Genomic DNA, 23,998 nt, shown 5'->3' with positions numbered 1-23,998 from the left:
AACACGTCCCTGTATGGCGGCAGGAATCCGCCATGCTCTTCCGCCTGCCTAAGCCTGATTCTGCCTTCTGCCCAGGAGCAGGCGGGGAGCTCTGAGTCATCGTCAAGGTCTCAGAGCACTCTCCTTCCGATCCCAAGCGGGAACACAAACATAAAGCCAGAGTTTGCACTGGCGGCACAGCCCCAGGAAGCCGCGCTTTAAAATAACACAGCTTTTTTTCTGCTGCTCTTGCTGAATCAGGAAATCTCTCTACAGCACACCACCAACAAACAGCAAAAATCTGTGTTAAACGCTCTCTCCCTTATTTTTAAGCCTTCTCAGGTTTTTTAAGTGGATTTAGTTAGCCCCACGTCTGGGCGTCATTTGTAGTAATATGGGCGCGGCGGGGTGCGTCCCCGCCACCCGGCTGCCTGGCTAGCTTACCCGAAATAATTACACGGACACTGTATTCATTTAAACACTGCTTTGGCTCATTTCTACCTAGCATCTTCTAGGCTAACTCTCCCACCTGGACTAGCCCATTTCTTATCATCTGTGTAGCACCAGTCTTACCGGGAAGATTCTAGCCTAAGTCCATCCTGGGTCGGAGCTTCAGAGCTTCATCGCATGTGTCTGCCCAGGAGCCGGGAGCATGGCGGACGTCTGCTCCCGAGAGGAGAGCTGTGGAGTCTGACCTCACTTCCTCTTCCTCCCAGCGTTTTGTTCTGTTTACTCCTCCCACCTATCTCCTAACCAATGAGAGCCAAGCAGCTTCTTTTTATTTAACCAATGATCTTCCTCCATCATGTATGGGTATTTTGCCTGTAAGTATGATTGTGTACCGTGTGTGTGTGGTGCCTATGGATGCCCAGATAGCATTGATCCCCTGGAACTAGAGGTGTAAATGGGTGTGAAGCACATGTAGATGCTTGGGGTTAGACTCAAGTCCTCAGCAAGAACAAGCAGTGCTCTTAACCACTGAGCCAGCTCTTCAGCTCCGACCTTCTCCTTGTAGCCTGGGATGGCCAATAACTCAGTGATCCTTTTTTCAACTTTCTGAGTATTAACACTATAGGAATAGATCACCACACCTGCCTGGTCCTATTTTTACCAGCTTTTCTCATAGTTGGGAACTGATGGTCCAGGAACAAAATACAAATATCCGAAAGGTCTCCTTTGCCCATCTTCAGCATTCTTGCTAGGTAGAATGGAAGTTCTACTTAGGGAAATCTTGCAAGCTACATGTTCAAGATGGTGAAGCCGAAGATCAAAACAGCTAAAGTTCAGAATCCTTGCTTTAGAGGGAGCCTACTGAGTAGAAACTTAATTTTGGACTTGATGCAAATTTTCATTTAGGGTGAGAGCTATTTTTGTGCTAAATCAGATGTCCTTTATTCAACCAACACAGGTCTATTTCTAGATCTTACTTTGTTCATGTTTGCTGATCTGTACTATACTGTTTAATTAATAAAATTTTAATTAATATAGTTATGCATCTGGAACCTAAACCATTTATTAGTATTTATTTTTTCCTGGCTTTTCATTTTTTCATTTTTACATCTTAAGTTTAAAATCAGTTTCACTAGCTACAATGAAACATCCTAAGGGGACTCATGCCTGCAACCCCAGGACCTGGGCAATGAATGGAGTTACGTTCTAGAAAGGAAGGAGGGAGGAGACAAGATCTTCATGGGGCTTCATGTGACAAAGAGAATGCAAAAGATGATGAAGGCAACCATCACTGAGAAGAGCCTGATGGCCTTGGGTACCATTGAAGCCCAGAATGGCACAGGAGAGAACTGCTACTTGGGAAAAGGGTTCCTGGCAAGTCAAACACCATTCCCAACTGTTAGCCTCTGATCTAGCCACACCAATAAACCTGGTGGCTGTCTGGGAGGCAACACCAATCTTGAACTCCTATCGGGTCACTCATAGAGAAGCAGACACCTCTGGAACAGCATATCAGACCTGGAGCAATGAACAGAGCCCCAGTGGTATGCAATTTTTGTCTTTGACCCTCAATATCAGTTACCTTTTTAGTTTTTGATACAGGGTCTAGTTATGTAGTTCTAGCTGGCCTGGAACTAGCTATATATAGATCAGGCTAACTTTAAATACATGGTGTTTTGTCTGTCTCTACTTTTCAACTGTTGAGATTACAGAAATGTCAATATGTAGCTTCCTGAATATTTTTATACTAGTATATCATATATTTCTATAGTCATATCTTCATTTACATTATTTAATAGGCTTGTAAAGTTTTGTGTAGGTTGCAATAAAGTTTAATTTGTGGGTACTTTGCTTTGAATTAAACATCCTATATGCTGACATCTTATGACTACATGCTATATGCTGACATCTTATGACTACATGCTATTTAGCTGAGAATCTTCCTAAGGCACTGTGTTGCCTGTCTCAGCATGATGCCGGAAAAAAGTCAAATTATGAGTCTATTAATACTCAAAAGCAAAATAAACCATAAAAAAGCTTAAAAAGCTCCATGTCATGAAGCAACTAAAGACTGCATTTAGATAATCTCCTTCTTTATCAGAATTTCAAAAACCTGCTGACTTTATAAACTTGCCAAGCAATTTTATAAAGCAGAAGATTTTAATGAACTATTTAACAAGAAAATGTTATATTGGGGTTTAAGGAAATCTAAAAGACATCAGCTTTCTTTCCTAACTTTCTAAATAATTATCACCATTACTGATACAGTTACTAGCAAGGAGCAGGATTATATCTCTGAGCAACAGCTCCGGGAGGTTGACTTGGCCATCAACTGGAACCACTGTGAGCCACGTTTATGTGGTCTACCTTCAAAGACTTAACCAGTGGATGGGGAGAGCAGAACAAACCCTTTTATAAGATCCTGATGTTCCTTCATTCACTCCCTTGGCCTAGGAAGGAGGGGTGGAGCAAGACAACCACTGTACTTCTAAGTGGAAGGAAAGAGCCAGAAGTGGGGAAGAAGTGCCAGTCCTTTGGTAGTCAGCAAAGCTTGCCCAAAGCAGGCTATTTGGAGAGATCTAAAGTTCACACATGCAGTTTTTGGGAAATTACGTCAAATGTTAGCTTTTAAAATTTTAGGCAAAAATTCAAGCTGTGATATTTGTAGGTTATGCTTACCCAGCATTTGGAACACAGTTCTCATCAGATCTTATTCATAAGAGGACAGATCACAAAAGACCAACTATCTATGACTATGTAAGTACAAGGTCAAAAATGTTAGCGGGCTGGACAAAGGGGTTCCATAGACATTCCCTAAACATCACAGGCTATTGACTCTTGTCCAGAAATGAATGTAAGGCCCTGTTGCTGAAGACACAACTTCTTATGTTGTCAAACACAGAGAAACCAACCTGGTCACTAAAAGCTTCATCCCTGCTGACTAGTGTCCATAGGTTAGAATGTGCTTTGCATGCTGGAGGAGAAAATAATCATCAGACAACAAAGACCTGCTTGCAAGATATACTGATGCAACAGTGGCCACAAAGGCTATGGGTGTAGCCAATCACTTCTGACTGGATTTAAGAATCACTCCATGAGATGGAAGACGTATCTGACACCACTGGAGGGGCAAAATACCTGGGATTAAATACTAGGCCTAGGGGAAGACCTACTACTCTTCTGCTAAAGGAGCACAGCACTAAAATGACTTCCAATGACATGCTGCTATACACATAGATCACAGCATTGCTCAACTGCATCAGAGAAGCCTCTTCTTGCAGTAGATGGTGATTAACACAGAGGCCCACAACTGGGTGATGTGCAGAGTTAAAGACTTTGGAGCACTCAACCCTAAATGGAATATCTTCATCTAATCTCTCCCCTCCGACTCAGAGATCTACGTGGAAGAAGAGGCCGAAAGACTGTAGGAGCCAGAGGATGACTCCAAGGAAACAGCATCTTCCAGACGGAAGAAGGCGGATACACATGTGAACCAGAGACTGGGGCAGCCTGCACAGGACCTGCAAAGGCTGACATCAGACAGAATCCCAGCACTGCCAAGAGGAAGTGGTCACCAGTAACCAAGAAGCTAGTATTTACAAATTTACAATGGATATTTTCTGGGAAAGGGGAATCCAGTTTTTTCCAGTGGTGTGTTACAGGTATGTCAACCACATTCTAGGGCAAGTCCCCTCAGGAGCAGTTAGCCTATACAGAAGGAACTCCATACTATTTATTTATTTATTTATTTATTTATTTTTAAAGGACATGGAGTAGGTAGGGAGGATATGGGAAGACTAACACTGTATGAAAAAAAAAACTTTTTAAATAAAATTTGTTCATCTTGATTTTTAAGATTATTTTTATCTAAGTGTTTGTATGTGGTTAGTATATAAGTGTCTGGTGCTGTGAGGCCACAGGAGTGTTGCCTCTAGCTCTGGGGTTATAAGACGTTGTGTGTCATATGGGTGCTAGGAACTAAACTCCAGTTCTCTACAAGAGCAAAAAGTGCTTAGTAACTTTCTAGCCCCTTGACCCTGACTGCCAATAAAGTGAAACTTGGTGACTAAATGCCAGCTGAGGCCCACAATGACAACCTGAAGGAAAACTCCCCAGAAGTCTTTCCAATTATCAAAAAGTACAAGCAGCCAGGCAGTGGTGGTGCATTCTTTTAATCCCAGCATTCAGGAGGCAGAGGCAGGTAGTTCTTCAAATTCAAGGCTAGCCTGTTCTACAGAGCGAGTTCCAGGACAGCCACGGCTACACAGAGAAACCCTGTCTCAAATAACCAAAACCAAACAACCAAACAATAACAAAACACCAAAAAACCTACAAGTAACAACAGAAAGGGAAAATTTGTTTACTCAACCAGACCTCTGGCATAAAAACAATGCTGGAGAACATTAGCAAAAGCGAGGGCACAATTCCAATGTCCTTAGACAGGCTGCCTTAGCACAGTATCTTCATGGACCGGCAACGATCTTTTGGCATCGTTTTTGAGACTGTTATTTCCTGTAAGGCCAGGGTGCCCGAGCACTGACTGCATGCAGGAGATGCATCTGTTCTCTTTCTCTGAGACTGTCCAGAGCCCATCATTGCTGCTCCCGTGTCCCCCAGGAGGGCAGGGCATTTTGCCTTTAGCAGTGTCGGGCAGAGGAGAGTGCTAAATAAGCACCAGCTGAATGAATAAATAAATAAATCTCATCTAATTCAAAGCTCTGTTTGGGGAAGAGAAAAAAATCTCTCATGAAATCAAAGACAACATGGAAAGCAAGAAAGATAGCCAAGAGTCCCCATAAACTGGGGTTTACAGATTCGATGTAAAAACAATAAAATCAAACCAACAAACATCCCCTACCTCTACCCCAATTGCTGTATTCAACAACTGATGTTTGCCTGAGATTCAAAATATCTGACTGATTTCAACCGAAAGTTAACATAAAAAGTGTACTCTGGCTGGGTGGTGGTAGCACATGCCTTTAATCCCAGCACTGGGAGGCAGAGATGGGCGGATCTCTGTGAGTTTGAGGCCAGCGTGGTCTACAGAGCAAGTTCCAGGACAGTCAAGGCTACTCAGACACCCTGTCTCAAAAAGCCAAAAAATGAAAGTGTCCTCTGGAAGACTCACAAACAAAAGCCCTGCTGCTGTACCAATTGCACAGGAGCCTAGTGCTCTGTGAGCTTCAACATGGAGGAGACTCCTCTGAATATACCAGGTGAGTGTCCAGGGTCCCGTAGAGTGAGCTCAACACACCGAGGACCTTTTCCTGAATGCTGTCAACCTGTTCAGGAGGACAGTAACCATCCAGACTTGACCTGCAGCCGAGAGAGAAAGAGGAAGGACCTGTGAGTATGATAGAGTTGTTCTGTGTGGAGGGACAGCCGTGTGTGCTGTGGTCACTGAGGCGACACACGGGTTCCCGAGACCTGGAGGATGTTTACCTACCTTAGGTGCTTTACAAGAATTGTTCTTTATCATTATTTTTAAAAAGCTATTCTGTAGGACAGGTACAATGACCAATTTTCTGTACTTTTGCTTTGAGACAGGATGTTGCTAGGCAGACCTGGATGGCCTTGAACTGGTTATGTAGACCAGGGTGGTCTCAAGCTTCCCATGACCTTCCTGCCTTTGCCTCTCAAGTGTGTATGACAAGCATGTGCTACCGTGGCTGAACTCCGGCCCTTGTACTAAGTGGCATGCACTTTACCCACAGAGCCATCACTCCAGATCATGACCTACATGCTCTTTAATGCTCACAAGCCCTGAATAGGTGACACAGTGTTGTTTCAGGGTAAGGGAACGTTTTTTCCTTAAAATTTTATTTTTGTGTGTTTGTGTTGTGTGAGTGTGCACCCATGTATGTGCGCATCACAGGGTGCCAAAGACGGCATCAGATACCCTAGAATTGGAGCTGTGGTCGTGAGCTACCTGATTTTGGGGGCTGGCGCATCACAGGGTGCTGAAGACGGCATCAGATACCCTAGAATTGGAGCTGTGGTCGTGAGCTACCTGATTTTGGGGGCTGGCGCATCACAGGGTGCTGAAGACGGCATCAGATACCCTAGAATTGGAGCTGTGGTCGTGAGCTACCTGATTTTGGGGGCTGGCGCATCACAGGGTGCTGAAGACGGCATCAGATACCCTAGAATTGGAGCTGTGGTCGTGAGCTACCTGATTATGGGGGCTGGCGCATCACAGGGTGCTGAAGACGGCACCAGATACACTAGAATTGGAGCTGTGGTCGTGAGCTACCTGATTTTGGGGGCTGGCGCATCACAGGGTGCTGAAGACGGCATCAGATACCCTAGAATTGGAGCTGTGGTCGTGAGCTACCTGATTTTGGGGGCTGGGACAGAACTCAGGTTCTCTGCAAGAATAGCAAATGCTCTTAACTGCTTAGCCATCTCTTCTGTGAGCGTGTGTCCATACTCACAGAATATAGCTTGAGGAGGGCTCTGCTCTTCCTCTCACCTTTACTAGTCTAGATGCTGCCTGCATTCCTTGCTGAGAATAGGAGACCTACTCTCCATCTTCAAAGCTGGCAGTATGGCCCCTTCCAAACATTAGCTCCTTCTCTGATTATGCTATTTCAGACTTCTTTTACTAGTTTTGTGACAACACTGGTTCCACTCAGGTAATTTAGGGTAAATCATTTCAAAACCCTTGCGTTCATCACATTGCAAAGTCCCCTCCGCTGTGCAGGGGCAACACAGCCACGGGTTCCAGAGGGTAGGGCACGGCCATCTGTGCTGGACTGTTATTCAGCCAGTCACACATACCTTGCAATTGTCACAAGAGTAGGCTTTGGGAGTTTTTTCAGTAGATAATACACAGACTGAATAAGGCACTCAATTTCCTCTTCTGTGCTGATGTGATGAGGGAGTTCTGAATAATCACAGGTTAGCCCAGCCTGGTGAACCTGAAAGAAATTAAAATGGCACCATGAGCTGGGTATACAGCTCACTGTAGAGTGTAGCCTAGCAAACACAAGCACTGGCTTCAAGCCCAGTGCTGGAAACAAAGACTCTAAATGACACTTTAAGGATTTTGGGAGGTTCTTGAGAGAGTGGGCAGTGAGGAGACAGGCAGATCCTTAAAGCTCATTGGCCAGTGAGCCAAGCTGAACTAAGGAGCTTCACATTCAGAGAGACCTTATCTCAAAAATAAAAGTCGACGGTGACAGCGTGATGGCTCATCAGTAAAACTGCTCACCGCAAAAAGCTGTACCTCAGTTCAATCTCAAGAACCCACACAAGAGCAGGAGAGAACCAATTCTATAGTCTGACCACTACACGTGCACTGTGATGAGAGAGAGCGCGCGCACGAAGAATCAAGGAATGCTTCAGGCACACTTATCTGAACACACATTTGGTATATCAGCACTTTCAAGTATCCTGCCCCCATCATTCTTTTTCTGTGTGTACAGGTGTTTTGCTTGCATGTATGTATGTGCACCACACGTATGCAGTGCCTACAGGGGCCACAGCATGGTATCAGATCCTCTGAACTGCAGTTACAGATGATTCTCAGTGGTCATGTGGGTGCTAGCAACTGAACCCGGGTCCTCTGAAAGAGCAGCTTGTGCTGTTAACTGCTGAGTCATCTCTCCAGCTCTGATGTGTTATTTTTAACAAACGCCATTTTCAGAAAAGAGCACGCTTTGGCTTAGCAAGCATTAACCATGATACTCTTTTGTTGATATTCACCTATCTATTTAATAAGTGACGATTAAGTTAGTAAACGCCATCTCGAATAAAGAGGTATGGCAGCATTCCACAACAAAAGAAAACATTAAAACTCCTCTGACTGATGACACAGAGCAGCAGACTCAGAGGTAAGGCGATGGAGTCTCAGCTGTGGCATTTTAACAATCTGAGAAATGCACCTGATTGTGTTGCTATTAGGCCCAGAGTAACTTTGAAGGAAGCCTGTAGCCCAGGCTAGGCTGGAACTTGCTATTAGAGCCACCACTGCCAGAGTGTGGAAACAATAGAGAAGCCCTTCCTGGCTTCACTTCAACTTTTAAAGTTTTTAGTTTTCTCAAATATCGGGTCAAAAAGAAAATACGTGTTTTAAGGTCTATAAGATGATATGCAGTCAGAACGTTTTAAGGATGATAAGGGATATGAATTTTTTGTTTTTGATTTGTGTTTATGAGAGCGTGTTTCTCTGGAGCTTTGGAGCCTGTCCTGGCACTAGCTCTTATAGACCAGGCTGGCCTCAAAATCATGTAGATTCACCTGCCTCTGCCTCCTGAGTGCTGGGATTAAGGGTATGCATCACCACCTAGCATGCATTAGAATGTTTTAAGGTCTGTAAGGACATGGAGTCAGAGCCGTGAGGACGGTGAGGACATGGAGTCAGAACACCGTGAGGACAGTGAGGACATGGAGTCAGAACACCGTGAGGACGGTAAGGACATGGAGTCAGAACACCGTGAGGACGGTGAGGACATGGAGTCAGAGCCGTGAGGACGGTGAGGACATGGAGTCAGAACACCGTGAGGACGGTGAGGACATGGAGTCAGAGCCGTGAGGACGGTGAGGACATGGAGTCAGAACACCGTGAGGACGGTGAGGACATGGAGTCAGAACACCGTGAGGACGGTGAGGACATGGAGTCAGAGCACCGTGAGGATGGTGAGGACATGGAGTCAGAGCCGTGAGGACGGTGAGGACATGGAGTCAGAACACCGTGAGGATGGTGAGGACATGGAGTCAGAGCCGTGAGGAGGGTGAGGACATGGAGTCAGAACACCGTGAGGACGGTGAGGACATGGAGTCAGAACACCGTGAGGATGGTGAGGACATGGAGTCAGAACACCGTGAGGACGGTGAGGACATGGAGTCAGAACACCGTGAGGACGGTGAGGACATGGAGTCAGAACACCATGAGGACGGTGAGGACATGGAGTCAGAGCCGTGAGGACGGTGAGGACATGGAGTCATGATGTGGGAGTGTCATATATCAATCTGTTGATTTCATTGGTTAAGCAATAAAGAAACTGTTTGGCCCTGTGGGTGGAGTAAACAGACAGAACAGAACGCTGGGAGGAAGAGGAAGTGAGGTCAGACTCCACAGCTCTGCTCTCCGGAGCAGACGTAGGAGAGACGCCATGCTACCTGCTCCAGGGAAGACGCACGCTATGAAGCTCCAACCCAGGATGGACTTAGGCTAGAATCTTCCCGGTAAGCGCACCTAGGGGCGCTACACAGATGATTAGAAATGGGCTAAATTAATATGTGAGAGTTAGCCTAGAAGAGGCTAGATAGAGCTAAGGGCCAAGCAGTGTTTAAATGAATACAGTGTCCGTGTAATTATTTCGGGGCATAAGCTAGCCGGGCAGGGCAGGCGGCTGGGGTGTTGGGGACGCAGCCCCGCCGCTGCTCATATTACTACAGAGTCAGAACACCGTGAGGATGGTGAGGACATGGAGTCAGAACACCGTGAGAACGGTGAGGACATGGAGTCAGAACACCGTGAGGACGGTGAGGACATGGAGTCAGAGCCGTGAGGACGGTGAGGACATGGAGTCAGAGCCGTGAGGACGGTGAGGACATGGAGTCAGAGCCGTGAGGAGGGTGAGGACATGGAGTCAGAACACCGTGAGGAGGGTGAGGACATGGAGTCAGAACACCGTGAGGACGGTGAGGACATGGAGTCAGAACACCGTGAGGAGGGTGAGGACATGGAGTCAGAACACCGTGAGGACGGTGAGGACATGGAGTCAGAACACCGTGAGGACGGTGAGGACATGGAGTCAGAACACCGTGAGGACGGTGAGGACATGGAGTCAGAGCCGTGAGGACGGTGAGGACATGGAGTCAGAGCCGTGAGGACGGTGAAGACATGGAGTCAGAACACCGTGAGGACGGTGAGGACATGGAGTCAGAACACCGTGAGGACGGTGAGGACATGGAGTCAGAACACCGTGAGGACGGTGAGGACATGGAGTCAGAACACCGTGAGGACGGTGAGGACATGGAGTCAGAACACCGTGAGGACGGTGAGGACATGGAGTCAGAACACCGTGAGGACGGTGAGGACATGGAGTCAGAACACCGTGAGGACGGTGAGGAGATGGAGTCAGAACACCATGAGGACGGTGAGGACATGGAGTCAGAGCCGTGAGGACGGTGAGGACATGGAGTCAGAGCCGCGAGGACGGTGAGGACATGGAGTCAGAACACCGTGAGGACGGTGAGGACATGGAGTCAGAACACCGTGAGGACGGTGAGGACATGGAGTCAGAACACCGTGAGGACGGTGAGGACATGGAGTCAGAACACCGTGAGGACGGTGAGGACATGGAGTCAGAACACCGTGAGGACGGTGAGGACATGGAGTCAGAACACCGTGAGGACGGTGAGGACATGGAGTCAGAACACCGTGAGGACGGTGAGGACATGGAGTCAGAACACCGTGAGGACGGTGAGGACATGGAGTCAGAACACCGTGAGGACGGTGAGGACATGGAGTCAGAACACCGTGAGGACGGTGAGGACATGGAGTCAGAGCCGTGAGGACTGTAAGTCACATGACTTAGAAAGCTTCAAGCACTATGTCTTTGTCTCCCCACTCAGGTCACTACTGACAAGTGGCAAAGAACTCACATTTAAAATGCATCAGACACAGCTGTCTTCTTTCTCTTTGGTTTTCTGACCGAGTGAGTTTTCAGAGAAAGGAAAAGAGCTTCAGTAAGAACAGAGGCCAGGCGTGCTAGCACACCCCTTCATCCCCAGCACTTTTCACAAGACGTTTGAGGCCAGCCTGGTCGACATAGCAAATTCTGGGTCAGCCAGGATCACACAGTGAAACCTTGTCTGACAACAGAAAAAAAAAATCAACAAAGTGATGAAATTAGAAACTACAGACTAAATTATGGATAGTGAGGTGAGACTGGACTATTGACAAGCACAGTAAAAGCTCAAAAACCCCAGAGAAGTAGTAACAGCTGGGCATGGTGGTGTGTGCCTGAAATACCAGAACTGTGAGGTGGAGGCAGGAGGTTAGGGTTGGGGTTAAGGGCTAGGGGTTTGGGTTAGGTTAGGAGGTTACCGGCCAGGCAGCTGCATGAGATCCTGTTGCAAGACATAGTTTAAAAAAAAAATGAATAAAAGATTCATAGTACCTTTGCTTCTTAGAGAAAATAAGAATCTTTTTCAAGGTAAAAATCTTTTTGTAATTTTATCTATTTTTATTTTATGTGCATTGGTGTTTTGTCATGGAAGTTATGCCCCCTGGAACTGGAGTCACAGACAACTGTGAGCTGCCTTGTGGGTGCTGGGAATTGAACCCAGGTTCTCTGGAACAACAGTCAGTGTTCTTAACTGCTGAGCTATCTCTCCAAACCCCCCCTGGAAAACTATTTTTAAAATGTTTTTCTGAAAAGTATGTATTTTATCACTCTTTAATATAAATAAGTAACATGAACAGACTTAGCCACTTTAACAAAAATTCCACCCAGAAAATTACTTGTATCAATTTTACAATGATATAAAATATTTACCATTTCATAGTCTGGTACTTCCATCCGTTTTTTCAAACTCTGTACAAGTGGAACTAGTGATTCCATTCTGGAAGAAAGCCACCCCAGTCATTAAACACCACAATAACCTTGACTAGCCTTAGCAACAAATGGCATACTAGATATTTCTTTTTAAAAATCATGCTTTGGGGTTAGGAGCTGTGCTAGATAGTTTTATGTCAACTTGACACAAACTAAAGTCATCTGAGAGGAGTCAACCTCAACAGAGAAAATTGCCTCCCTAAGATCAGGCTGTAGGCAAGCCTGTAGAGAATTTTCTTAATTAGTGATCAATGGGAGAGGCCCAGCCCATTGTGGGTAGTTCCATCCCCCGGCTGGTGGTACTGGGTTCTATAAGAAAGCAGGCTGAGCAAGTCACGAGGACCAAACCAGTAAGCAGCACTTCTCCGTGGCCTCTGCATCAGCTCCTGCCCTTAGGTTCCTACCCTGCTTGAGTTCCTCACTTCCTTTGATAAAGAATTGTGATGTGGAAGAATAGGCTGAATAAATTCTGTCCTCCCCAAGTTGCTGTGGCCAAGGTGTTTCATCATAGCAATAGTAACCCTAACCAGGACAGGAGTATGTAACTCAGTGCGCAGGGCGATGATGGCACACGCCTTTAATCCCAGCACTCGGGAGGCAGAAGCAGACGGATCTCTGTGAGTTCAAGGCCAGCCTGGTCTACAAGAGCTAGTTCCAGGACAGGATCAAAAGCTACAAACAAACAAACAAACAAACAAACAAAAAACCCCAAAACAAAAACACCTCAGTGCTTGCCTAGCTAGCATGTACAAGGCTCTGGGTTTAGCCCTCAGCATTATACAAAAAACATTAATGATTAAAAAGTAGAGCTTCACCATGGATACATGCTTCAAATGATGGTTGAGAAATAAAGATAAAGTTGTTCAATACCATCTTCTTTAATTTGAAACAGGATCTCACTATGTAGCCATGGCTGGCCTGGAACTCAAGGAGATCCTCTTGCCTCTACCTCCTGAGTGCAGGGATTCAAGGTATATACCATCTCACCTGGTCATCTTGTTAACGAAACTTGTAATTAGTACTATTATTACTGTATTTTAGAAAAGTAACTTTATTTTCCAAAGCCCAGGTTAGCTTGTAACTCAATATGCAGCTGACGACCTTCAACTCCTATTTTCCTGTCTTCGCCCCCAAATCCTTTGACAGAGAGCGTGTCAATAATACTCAGTAAGGCAGTGCTCAACACGGGACGGTGTCTTTAGTTAGTTTTGAGACAGAATCTTTCACTGACTCGGATGCTTATCAATTCAGTTAGGCTTGTTAACCAGTGAGCTACTGCCTCCCTATTACTATCAAGCCTGGCTTTTTAAATAGATGCTCAGAATCTGAATTCGGGTCCTCATGGCGATGTGGCAAGCACTTTCTTGAGTAAGCCATCTCCCTAACCCTTGAGTCTAATTTAAAGAGCAACCCATTCAACAAACTTGGAATGTAGCTGGAAAGGACAATTCGGATTTGGGGAAGAAAATGTTTAGGAGGTCTTACCCAGGGTTTGAAGCCCATCTCTGTACAGTTTCTTCACCGTCACCGTCACACAAATCAGCAAAAATTGCTTCTAAGTCTTCTAATTGGTGAGTTCGAGTGTCAACAATATCTACCAAATCTTCCTTTAAAAACATTGAAAAACTGAGATTACAGTTATTCCTTTAAAAAACAAGTAAAATACTAATTATGAAAATACCAGTTCACTTAGCTAAAAAGATTTTCTATGTACTGAGGCACTTATCAAAAAAATACACATGTATGTGTGAATATCTATATGCACACAGAGAACCCAGAGAGCTGAGAACATTTAAATAAGCTACAAGATATTATTAGAGTCAGGCAAGGAGGTTCACATTCACAACCCCAGCACTCAGGGGGCTGAATTGGAGGCCGGCTAGAACTATACAAACTCTTTTAAAATAAACAACCAAAAAACGAAAGTAAGGTAGTAGTTAGTGGTAGATAAAGTGTAGGGTTTACCTCAGTAAGGTTACTATCAGGCTTTTTAAACTGGTAAAGTTCCTGTAGAATTTTGTATTCATCCTGTAAGACAAAACAAAACCCCCAAGGTTAGGAGTTTCCAACAATATGCCAGTGATAAATAAGAAAATATCTAAGATAGCATCTCAATGTTTGTCTGGGAGAATCAAGCACACTGTATACTTTAGATTTCCAAAGCAGATCTAATTTTCCAGGACAAGTTTATCCAGCTGGACAGAATATAGTATAAAAATTATCGAATAGGGTAACAGATCATAAAATTGTGTCTAACACTATACCATTATCAGAATGGGTATATCCCAAGCTCTAAAGATTGTAGCTGTTCGTGGGAAACACACGTCTGCAGTGATGATGACAGAAGATGCCCCACGTGTACCATGCAGCTACTTCCCCGGCAACAGAGACCCCTGGTGTACAGAAGGAATGCTGACATACAGAACCCGAGTTAAGAGAAAGATGCCTAACACAACTAGGTTTTGTAAGTTAAATAAAAGGAGTAGACTCCTTAAAAACCTTACTAGACAGCTCCATTGCTAAGTGGCTGCATCTGGCCCAGGGGTAGATAGGAGCTAAAATGTACTAGGCACAACACTGTAGCACGTCTTCAGTACTTCGCTGATCTTAACAATACTATGAGCTGGGGCTCATTTATTATATAAGTACTGATTTTGCAGCACAGGGGGAGGGGGTGCACACCCTGAGCAAGCTAGGTAAGTGTGCTACTACTGAGGTACTCACTTAGTAGGCTGTGGTGATTGTTTACAGTGCCAGAAAGGCAAGTATCTTTCCCAGGATGACACAGCTAGTGATGGACACAGATGGGACAAACTGGAATTACCTATTATCATTTTTTTTTCTGCAATAAGGTTCCACATAGCCCAGGATGGATTTGAACTCATGATCTTCTGTATCTATTTTCCAAGTACTGGTCTTACAAGCGTGTACCACTATGCTTTGCCTTGTTATCTCTGTTCATACGAAAAATACGGCTGGGCCAGAGAGATGGCTCAGAGGGTAGAGGTGCCTGCCACCAAGCCTGATGATTTTAAAATTGGCTTTGGAGAGTTGTCCTCTGACTTCCACATGTGTGCTGTGGCATGAACCACTGTCACCCAAATAAAAAAGTTCATGTAATAAAAAATACGAATATGGCTACTAAATTACAAAGTATAATGTAGGTGGATATCTTTACCTGAGATGGGTGCTTTGAAGCAGTTCTACCTGGGGACTTTATGGATGCATTTCATCATGGTGTGTAGAAAGTTTTGGATTTTGCAGTATTTTAGATTTTGGAATTTTTTTTTTCCAGACAGGTTTTCTTTGTAGCTTTGGAACATGTCCTGGAACTCTCTCAGTAGACCAGGCTGGCATTGAACTCACAGAGATCTGCCTGCCTCTGACTCCTAAGTGCTGGGATTAAAGGCAAGTACCACCATTACCCAGCTGATTTTGGAATTTTTAATTAGGATTGATGATAAGCTTATATATAATTTTAAAAGACTGGAAAAAACAGAAGAATATGTGGCAGAAAACATGACCTTTAAGCCGAAGATAATTATCCAGATGTTTGCAGAAAGCTTGCTACCTGTAATACAGAGAAATGCCATGCAATTGTCAAGGTCTATGCTTCCAAAAGACCACATTTACCTGAGTGAACATTTCTTTGAAGGGATTTTTGACAGAAAAAAAATCCAAGTCAATATCTAAAACAAACGCATCTCCATCCTTCAGCATTTCCAGAATGTTCCCAGTGCTGGCTGGGCTCTGGTACTGCTGGCCTCCAGAACATGAGCATGATGTCTCTTGGCAAGCATGGTCACTTCTTGGGGTCCCTGCATCCCCTGACAGTCCTTCTGAGCAAGGGTTCCCATTAGCAGAGGAAGTGCTCTCTCTACCGCCCAGTGCCAGCTTGGGCCTCTTTGCAGAAGACACGGAGTCACTGTCATCCTGATTGTTACAGAGTTTGTAAGGTTCTACCATGATCACATCCAACTGCAGTGGTTTTTGGTTTTCCAGCTGGTCTTCAGGTACAAAGAGACCATCACTTAGGAAGTAATAATCTGTACTGGTAACCCTGGAGCAAAGGGAAAAGAATATTTCAAGGAATGAGCAAAGAGCAGACATTACTATGACGCTGCAGAAATAAGGCACCCCCGACAACACTTGTGCTTTGTCTTCAGTAGAAACGGCTGTCTCCACGTTCTCAGCGGGCACAACACTGCCCGACGTAGACTGCATTTTTATAGTCCACCTTGCAGCTAGATGTGACCACCTCGGAGGTTCTGGTCAGTGACTGTTGTAGGAAACAGATGTGTGCAACAGTGCTCTCCCATCCCGCTGACCAGCCATGAGCACGAAGGTGGGAAGTTATGTCGACTCCAGAGATCATGGAACATGAAGCTAGAAGGAGCCAGGTGCGGTGATCCATGTCTGTAATCTCAGAGCAGAGCTTGTGAAGGCAAGGCAGGCTGCTGCAAGTATGGGCCCACACACAAAAGAAAAGAAAAGGAAAGGAAAAGAAAGAAAGGACAGAAAAATCTAGTTTTTCTGAACTGGAGAGTTGTTACCCAGGTTTGGTGTCTGTGAGGTAAGCAACAATATCAGAAGGAAACTGTTACTCAAATAAGAAAACAAAGGGAAGGAGAGTGGATAAGTTAAGAGCACTTGCCGCCCTTTTAGAGGACCAGAATTTATTTCCTAGCATCTATAAGAGATGGCTCACAACCTTTTGGAACCCTAGCTCTAAGGTAGCCAACCCCCTTTCTAGCCTCCTTTGGCAAATGCAGACAGACAGACAGATACACACACACTTAAAAAAATGTAAGTTTTTTATTTAAGAAAAAATTAAAAGAAAAATTTCTCTAAATACAGGTCTTTCTGATATATTTTATAGCTTCATTTAAAGTATATAAACACAATATTTTAATATGAAAAGCAATTTCATGAGTCCTAGATTTCTGTTTTAAAGATTTATTGTGCGCGCACTCTCTCTCTCTCTCTCTCTCTCTGTATGTATGTATGTATACATTAAGTGAGCAGGTGCCATGGGGTCAACCGGGGCTCACTGGCTCCCATGGAGCTGGAGACACAGGTGTTTGTGAGCTTCTTGACACGGGTGCTGAGATCCCAACTCCATTGATTTTATAAAGCAATAAGTGCTCTTATCTGTTGAGCCATCTTTCCAGCTCCGACTTTATTTTTGTTTTCCTTTCCTTTTTAAAGAGACAGAGTGTGACTAAGGTGCTCATTGTGGGACCAAACTCCAGGGCTCAAGTGATCTTGCCTCAGCCTTTCAAGAATCTAGGACAATAGGAATATGTAGGTAATATTTCTGACTCTAAAAATATCAGTATATTCTTGGCTTTTTGGCTATATTATGTCTCTGTGAGTACTTAGAAGACTATATTCAATACATGCTTCAGAGGCATATTCTACTAAATAAAAAGAATACATTCATCCCCCACCTGTCCACACTTAAATATATATATACATACACACACATATATATACATATATATGTATGTGTGTATATATATATATATATATATATATATATATATATATATAGCTTTAAAGTGACTTGTGACACGGTCTCACATAGCCTAGACTGGCCTTAAAGTACCGATTCTCCTGTCTCCATTGAGTGCTGGCATTTTGGCATGGGCTCATAATGTGCTGGGACTGAGTCTGGGGCTTCCAGCATACTAACCACACACCCTACCAACCGAGGCTCTATCCCCAGCCCCTATAGCTGTAAATTAAAAAGAAGACAATTTCAAAACAGATCAATGACATAAAAATAGAATGCAAGTTTATTAAAAACTGTAACACCCTAATGAAAACAAACACTGTAACCCTAACCTAAATTTCTAGTCTGTGTGTGGTATGCATGCCAGTATATGTTTGTGGAAGCTAGCCAATCCGGGGTGGCATCCCTTCAGTCTTTCTGGTCTGGAGCTGGAAGTCATACAGATCTGCCTGGCGCTGCCTCCTCAGGACTGGCATTAGAAGTATGTGGTGCCAGGCCTAGCTTTTCATACAGGCTCTGGGATCAAATGCAGGTCCTCATGCTTATACTGTAAAGCACTTTACCAACTTAGCTGTCTACAAAGCCTCATATTCTTAATAAGCAAATTTCACTTTGCTTCTATTTCTGCAAATAAATAAATGGAGATTCATGCCTACACACAATTGAAATTGGCTGTTCACACATTTTCACTTGCTGGACTAAGTCATGAGCTAAGCACAATATTCCCAAAGCTGAAATTATATATTGAGTTTCTGAAAATGTCTGTGATGCTCTGTGGCAGAATAGGACCCTGTCTCAGGAAACCAAGACCATGCCTGGTGTGGTGGTACACCCCTTTAATCCCGGCACTGGGAAGGCACTTCTCTGTGAGTTCAAGGCCAGCCTGGTCTCCAGAGCGTGCTAGGCTTTTCAAGGCAACATAAGTGAGAACCTGTCTCTCATACATATATCTCCACATCAAGCTGGCACAGTGGCTCACACCTTTATCCCCAGCATTTGGGAGACCAAAGATGGGCTGTTGTGAACAATAACAACAAATATCTGTCAGCCTAAACAAAATAATTTGATTTTACAGGTTCTATTAGGCCCATTCAACATACTAAATTCACTTTTTTATGTAGATCAATATTATGTACAATATTTGTTATATGTTGAGTACTAATCACTTTTTAAAAATTGTATAGTAAACTGGGCAGTGGTGGCATCTCCATGAGTTTGAGGCCAGCCTGGTCTACAAGAGCTAGTTCCAGTAGAGGCTCCAAAGCTACAGAGAAACTATAGCACAATTTTCATAAATCAAGATGATGCTACTCATATTAATGATAAAAGCATGTAACACCAAAGGTAACATTGTCATCAAAACAGAAAAAGAATTAGGGTCACAATTTTTACTATCACTCAGGGCCTATAAAGTTATGTGTACATTGTTTTAAAAGTTCTTCCTCTCCCAAGAGAATTTAGAACTGGACTGCTACTGCTAAAGACAGACATTGTAGCAACACAAGTTGGAGGATATTGGTTCAGAACCACATATAAAACCCTGAGATACATATAGCTCAAATCAGAGGGCATAGTAGTTTAACTTAGCCTGAATCCCAAAAACCATAACAATACATTTAAAACCTAAAATCTGCTTATTCAGACACTGAATTATCAGCGGGCCTCAGACTCACTATGAGGCTGAGGATGACCTTGAACCCCAGACTTTTCTGTCTCTAACTCCAGAGGGCTGGGATTACAGGTGTGTGCCACAACTCCCAGGTAAATTTTATGTTTTCTCTGTGCTGGGAATTGAACTCGGGACTGTAGGCATGTTGGGTAAGTGTTCTACCACTGAGCTACACCTCCAGTCCTTATTTTGCATTTTGAAACAAGGTCTTGCTCTTAGGTTCAGGCTGATTTCAAATTTGAGCATCCTCCAGCCTCAGCCTCCCAAGGGCTGTGATTATAGATATGTGCCACTCACCTTGTCTGGCTCAAATCTAAAAGTTAAACTCAGCACACTACAGTTGCATCAGAAGAAGCAGGGAACAAAAGACACCATTGATTGTATAAATCTATAAGGTAAAGACTTGATGAAGTTAGCCAGCAATGGAACCCGAATTCCAGAGAACGTCATAAAACAAAATGAATTAACTAGTAACAAATACAAAGAGTACATGAAGGAGATCAAGAGAATTAAAAATCTGTTTCTGGTGATTCAAAGACTTTTTGGAGCAGCTGGGCCTAGATACGGCTCTGCAAGGAGGCATTGGGGAAGTTATTACAAGAATTCAAAGGAACGAGCATTCAGTTCTTACCAAAAATGAAGAAATTACCTGATTGTGGTGGTAGAAATGTCTTTGCCTACTAAGAAGTGGTGTTTGCCCTCTCTGATTTGCTGAGCCCATGTGGGATGAAGCCATATTATATGAGAAAAATGGCCGGCGTAAACTGCGGGCATAATCCAGTTTTCAATACTTAGTTCTCTGGAAAAAACAGAAACATTAAAATTATTAGTGAATGCTTTTCCCCAAACATTTGAAGACAGTATGTCTCCAGAGTATGGCCCCTGAGGTTAAAACTGTTTTCATGGAGATGCGATTTCACTTGCGCTGAGCAAACATTTGCACAAGCCTGCCGGTGGACTGGGATCCTATGTACCATACAAGGTCAATTAACAGTCCCTCTGGATTTCATAATTAGCAATCTACCATGTCCAAAAGCTAGTTTTGCTGAAGAACGTTCTTGGTTTTACTAATTCTTGCTCCTAACTAGTAATTCTAAAATATTCTGTGTAGAAATAAGAGGAAAACAGCAGGACTCCTCCTCTAGACTGTGAAGCACAATGGTTGCTTCAAGGAAAAGCACCTGGGACTGAATTGTGAATCAAATCAATTTTTTTTGAAAGCTCAATTAACTGTGGTTATTTAGACACGAGGCTGGATTGTTGGATTTTACATTTCAGTTGAGCTCCCAGAAGCCTGTGGAGTTTTGGTGGAAGATCAAAGAACAGTCACAACATCACTTATCTGAGTAAGTAATGAAAACGCTATCTCATTTTCCAATCACGTCTATGAGGGTAAGAACTTTCATCATATACTTCAACCAAAACAACACACAGCAACAGACTGAATGAAGAAACAGACAGAGAACCCAGGTGTCGTTTACAGGGGCAAAAACTAGATCTTAAAAACATTTAAATTCCATGTGATAGTTTTAAAATGTATTTTTTTTACAAAAATAACTCATTTATGCAGACATAATGATTTGATATTTTACAATGACATCTGAAAACTTTATTTTTAATTTTAAAGTAAATACACACAACTATAATTCAAATTGTTTTCAAGGCTTAATTTTCTAAGAGTTTAAAAGAAAGCAGACACTCAGGTATGGTGTTGTGTATATGCAGTCCTTGCACCACTGAGGGGTGCAAGGGAGGCCTTGGCTATATAACAAGCTGAAACCCTAGCCTCAAAAAAAAAAAAAAAAGCAAAATGAGAATACTAAAAAGTTTAAGAACTGTTATTTTATGACTAATTCCTAAGCTGTGGAACACAGCAAGGGAACGGTGGGACTACTGCGTTTCCTTGGGGTTAGTGCCTATTGGAGTTCTGGAAAAAGTCAACTACAAGATCTATAGGCGACTGAAAGTATGCTTTTACATATGAGATAATAAGAGAATTTCAGGGAACTCTGTTATAGAAGAGAAGCCATTATTTGAAGACATATATCTCTGAAGGATGGAATACGAATTATGAATTTTATTTCTATTCCTATGACTGTATTTTTCAAGATTTATTTGACTTTTTAATTATGTGTGTGCGTGCACATGAGTGCAGGTGCCTGCAGAGGCCAGAAGATGGAGCAGCCACAAAATGGTTGTGAGCCTCCCGGTGTAGGTGCTGGGAAGCACACTTCCGTCCTTTGTCTGCTCTTATGTGCCAAGCCGTCTCTCCAGCCCCGCGCTTGTGATTTTACAAAACTGAAAGTCAACAGGATTTGTGACCTGAAAATAAGGTCACGGAGAAGAAGGAAGGACACAATCGTAGAAAGGACAGGCAAACTGAAGAGGTAGCATTGAATGCTTATGAGACTGTTTCAGAAGTCACATTTTCTTGTACCCCACCACCAGGCTTTAAGAGGGGAAAGAGAGGAAGATGATATCACAAGTCTCCTCTAACATTCTAAACTCTAAATTAGAGGCCATCAAATGCTGGCTTGGCTGTCTCTTATAATTTGTTTCTTTTTGTAAAGTTTTATTGGAATGACCTCTTGCTGTTTGTTTCCACAACATTCATGACTGTTTTTCATGTTACGAAGGCAGGGACAAGTAGTTGTATGGATACAATGACAGGAAACTGAAATTACCACACACACACACACACACACACACACACACACACACACACAGAGAGAGAGAGAGAGAGAGAGAGAGAGAGAGGTGGGGGGAGGGAGGGAGAGAGAGAGATAGTGCAAGCTCCTCTTAGTTTCTTCTCCTGTGGCCACCATAAAATACTTTGACCAAAGTAACGGGTTTTGGCAACAAAGTCAAGGTGGCAAGTTTGAAGCATCCATAATCAGGAACCAGAGATGAATTCAAGGTACTGTTCATGTCCCTCTCTCCACTGATACAGACCAGGACCCCAGCTGGCAAGGGTACTACTCACTGTAGGTGGGTCTACCCACTGTTAGTATTAGTAATCCACCCAATATAATCACCCACAGCCAAGTCCTGTCGTCCACTTTACAGATAATTCTAAATGCTGCTGAACTGACAATGGACACTTAACCATAAAGAGGCTTCAATGTAGCCCTGGCTGTCTTCAAACAGTAATTCTCCTGTCTCAGTGCTCTAAGGGCTGGGATCACAGGTATCAGTCACCATGCCTGGTCTCTATTTTGGCTCTTTTAGTTTGTCGAAAACTTGTTTTGAACAAAATAAAAAAGGCAAACAAGTAAATAAATAAACACACAAAAACAAAAAACAAATACATGAGTATAACCAAGTCTGCTGTTTTATCTGGCTACATGTTATATTTCAAACACATAAAATATGATTAAAAGCATCGTGTTACCCAAAGAGTGCTTCCTTATCAAACACAGTGTCCGCTGGCATATTCACAGGGATAAGGAGGTCCGGATGGGAGTCAAAATGTAAAAAGCTTATATTACTGGCAGGAAGATGCTTCGAACCTATGGCCCGGTATATGAAAGGCAGAACCTGTAAAAGAGACACACACACACACACACACACTAAGAATGACATATTGTCAAATGCAGACGGTCTCTAAATAAAAAAAAAATAACTGCACAAACCTGAAGTGCATCAAGGTGTTCAAAAGTGGGAAAATATGGAGCTGGAGAGATGGCTCAGCAGTTAAGAGCGTTGCCTGCTCTTCCAAAGGTCCTGAGTTCAATTCCCAGCAACCACATGGTGGCTCACAACCATCTGTAATGAGGTCTGGTGCCCTCTTCTGGCCTGCAGACATACACGCCAACAGAGTATTGTATACATAATAAATAAATAAATATTTAAAAAAGTGGGAAAATATAAAATCTCTTGTAGATGGTGCTGACAAAAATCTCCGTCTTTATCACCCAACTGCTCAGCCACTCTGTGTTCCAGGTACTCTTAAGGTTTTAGGGCATTTTCTGTTCCTTTAGGATGATGGCCCTAGGCTACTCTTACACCCTGCTATGTGTCCAGGTTTACTACTAAACTGGAAAGCACAGACCAACCCAAAGTTGACTTTGTCTCAGAAATCAACTTTCTTTTCCTCCTTTATCTTTTTCCATCAGTAAGTCCTCTTCCTCCATTAGGGGGAGGGGTTGAACCCAAGGTCAACGTCAAAAGCAGTGACACTGAGCTTCACTCTTAACCCCTCTTGTTTTATATTCAGAGACCTCCTCCCCATAAGTCCTTTAAATAAATCTCCTAGACTCACGGACCTCTAGTCTATTAGAAGTCTACGTAAGGAACCCACGTTACTACAGCACTGCTATAAAACGTTCAGAAACGCTGAAGACTTATGACCTCAGTAACAGCCCTATAACAGGATCTACGATTATGGTGCCCATTTCACAGCTGAGGGGTCAGCTCTCATCGTCGGCGGGAGACAAGAGGCGGCCAGCGTCAGATGCTGGCCAGGGCTCTGCAGACTGCTGGGGTTCGAATCCCTCCTGTCAGGGCTCGGGGGCTTCTGCCGCCCGCCCCGCTCACCTCCTGGTGATCTTCCACCACCCACACCGGGAGCCGAGGGTAGCTCCTAAGGCGCGTGCAGTCCCCTCCAGTGTCACTCATGTCTCCGCGCGACTCTGGCCGCCGTGACCCCGAGGCACCCGGAGAGGAGCCGGGCATCTCCAAGCCGCGCGCACCGATGCCCTTTCGCGGCGGAAACGCGCGCTCACCCGGTTGCGCTTCCGGATTGGAGGACATCAAGGTGGAGGGGCGGGAGTGAGAGTTATACGCAGTGTCTATTGGTCTGTATGTCCGTCACTC

The 23,998-nt window shown here is 43.9% G+C and overlaps 1 protein-coding gene across 4 annotated transcripts; it reads right to left on the bottom strand.

Annotated features, from left to right (window-relative positions):
- Nucleotides 1-4,190: 4,190 nt before the first annotated feature.
- C6H5orf22 (chromosome 6 C5orf22 homolog) lies at nt 4,191-23,909 on the bottom strand. 4 transcript variants are annotated; one of them, XM_075975852.1, is made up of 10 exons: nt 23,720-23,897; nt 22,816-22,978; nt 22,575-22,720; nt 19,833-19,982; nt 15,633-16,059; nt 13,965-14,027; nt 13,485-13,606; nt 11,940-12,006; nt 7,210-7,349; nt 4,587-5,745 (listed from the first exon to the last, which is right to left on the bottom strand). In XM_075975852.1, exons 3-10 carry the CDS (start codon nt 22,613-22,615, stop codon nt 5,613-5,615), a joined length of 1,143 nt encoding a protein of 380 aa, XP_075831967.1. In that variant the 5' UTR covers nt 22,616-22,720; nt 22,816-22,978; nt 23,720-23,897; the 3' UTR covers nt 4,587-5,612. The 4 variants fall into 4 exon arrangements, with proteins under 4 accessions (XP_075831965.1, XP_075831968.1, XP_075831967.1 ...); XM_075975854.1 differs by lacking the exon at nt 23,720-23,897 and adding an exon at nt 23,052-23,126 and having other exon boundaries at nt 22,816-22,852; XM_075975850.1 differs by lacking the exon at nt 22,816-22,978 and having other exon boundaries at nt 4,191-5,745; nt 23,720-23,899.
- Nucleotides 23,910-23,998: the final 89 nt, after the last annotated feature.

This window comes from Microtus pennsylvanicus, chromosome 6 (genome assembly GCF_037038515.1).
Source record: "Microtus pennsylvanicus isolate mMicPen1 chromosome 6, mMicPen1.hap1, whole genome shotgun sequence".
Classification (NCBI taxonomy): domain Eukaryota; kingdom Metazoa; phylum Chordata; class Mammalia; order Rodentia; family Cricetidae; genus Microtus; species Microtus pennsylvanicus.
Note: the sequence above shows the minus strand (reverse complement) of the source record. Positions and strands in the feature narration are given on the sequence as shown.

What these genes read in the sequence shown, in the direction of transcription:
- C6H5orf22 (XM_075975850.1), bottom strand. Translation starts at nt 23,857, where the DNA reads ATGCCCGGCTCCTCTCCGGGTGCCTCGGGGTCACGGCGGCCAGAGTCG. An exon ending in TGGTGGAAGATCACCAGGAG is followed by an intron (nt 22,721 to 23,719) that starts GTGAGCGGGGCG and finishes TCTCTTTTACAG; the next exon opens with GTTCTGCCTTTCATATACCG. An exon ending in AAGTACCAGACTATGAAATG is followed by an intron (nt 7,350 to 11,939) that starts GTAAATATTTTA and finishes AATTTCTTTCAG; the next exon opens with GTTCACCAGGCTGGGCTAAC.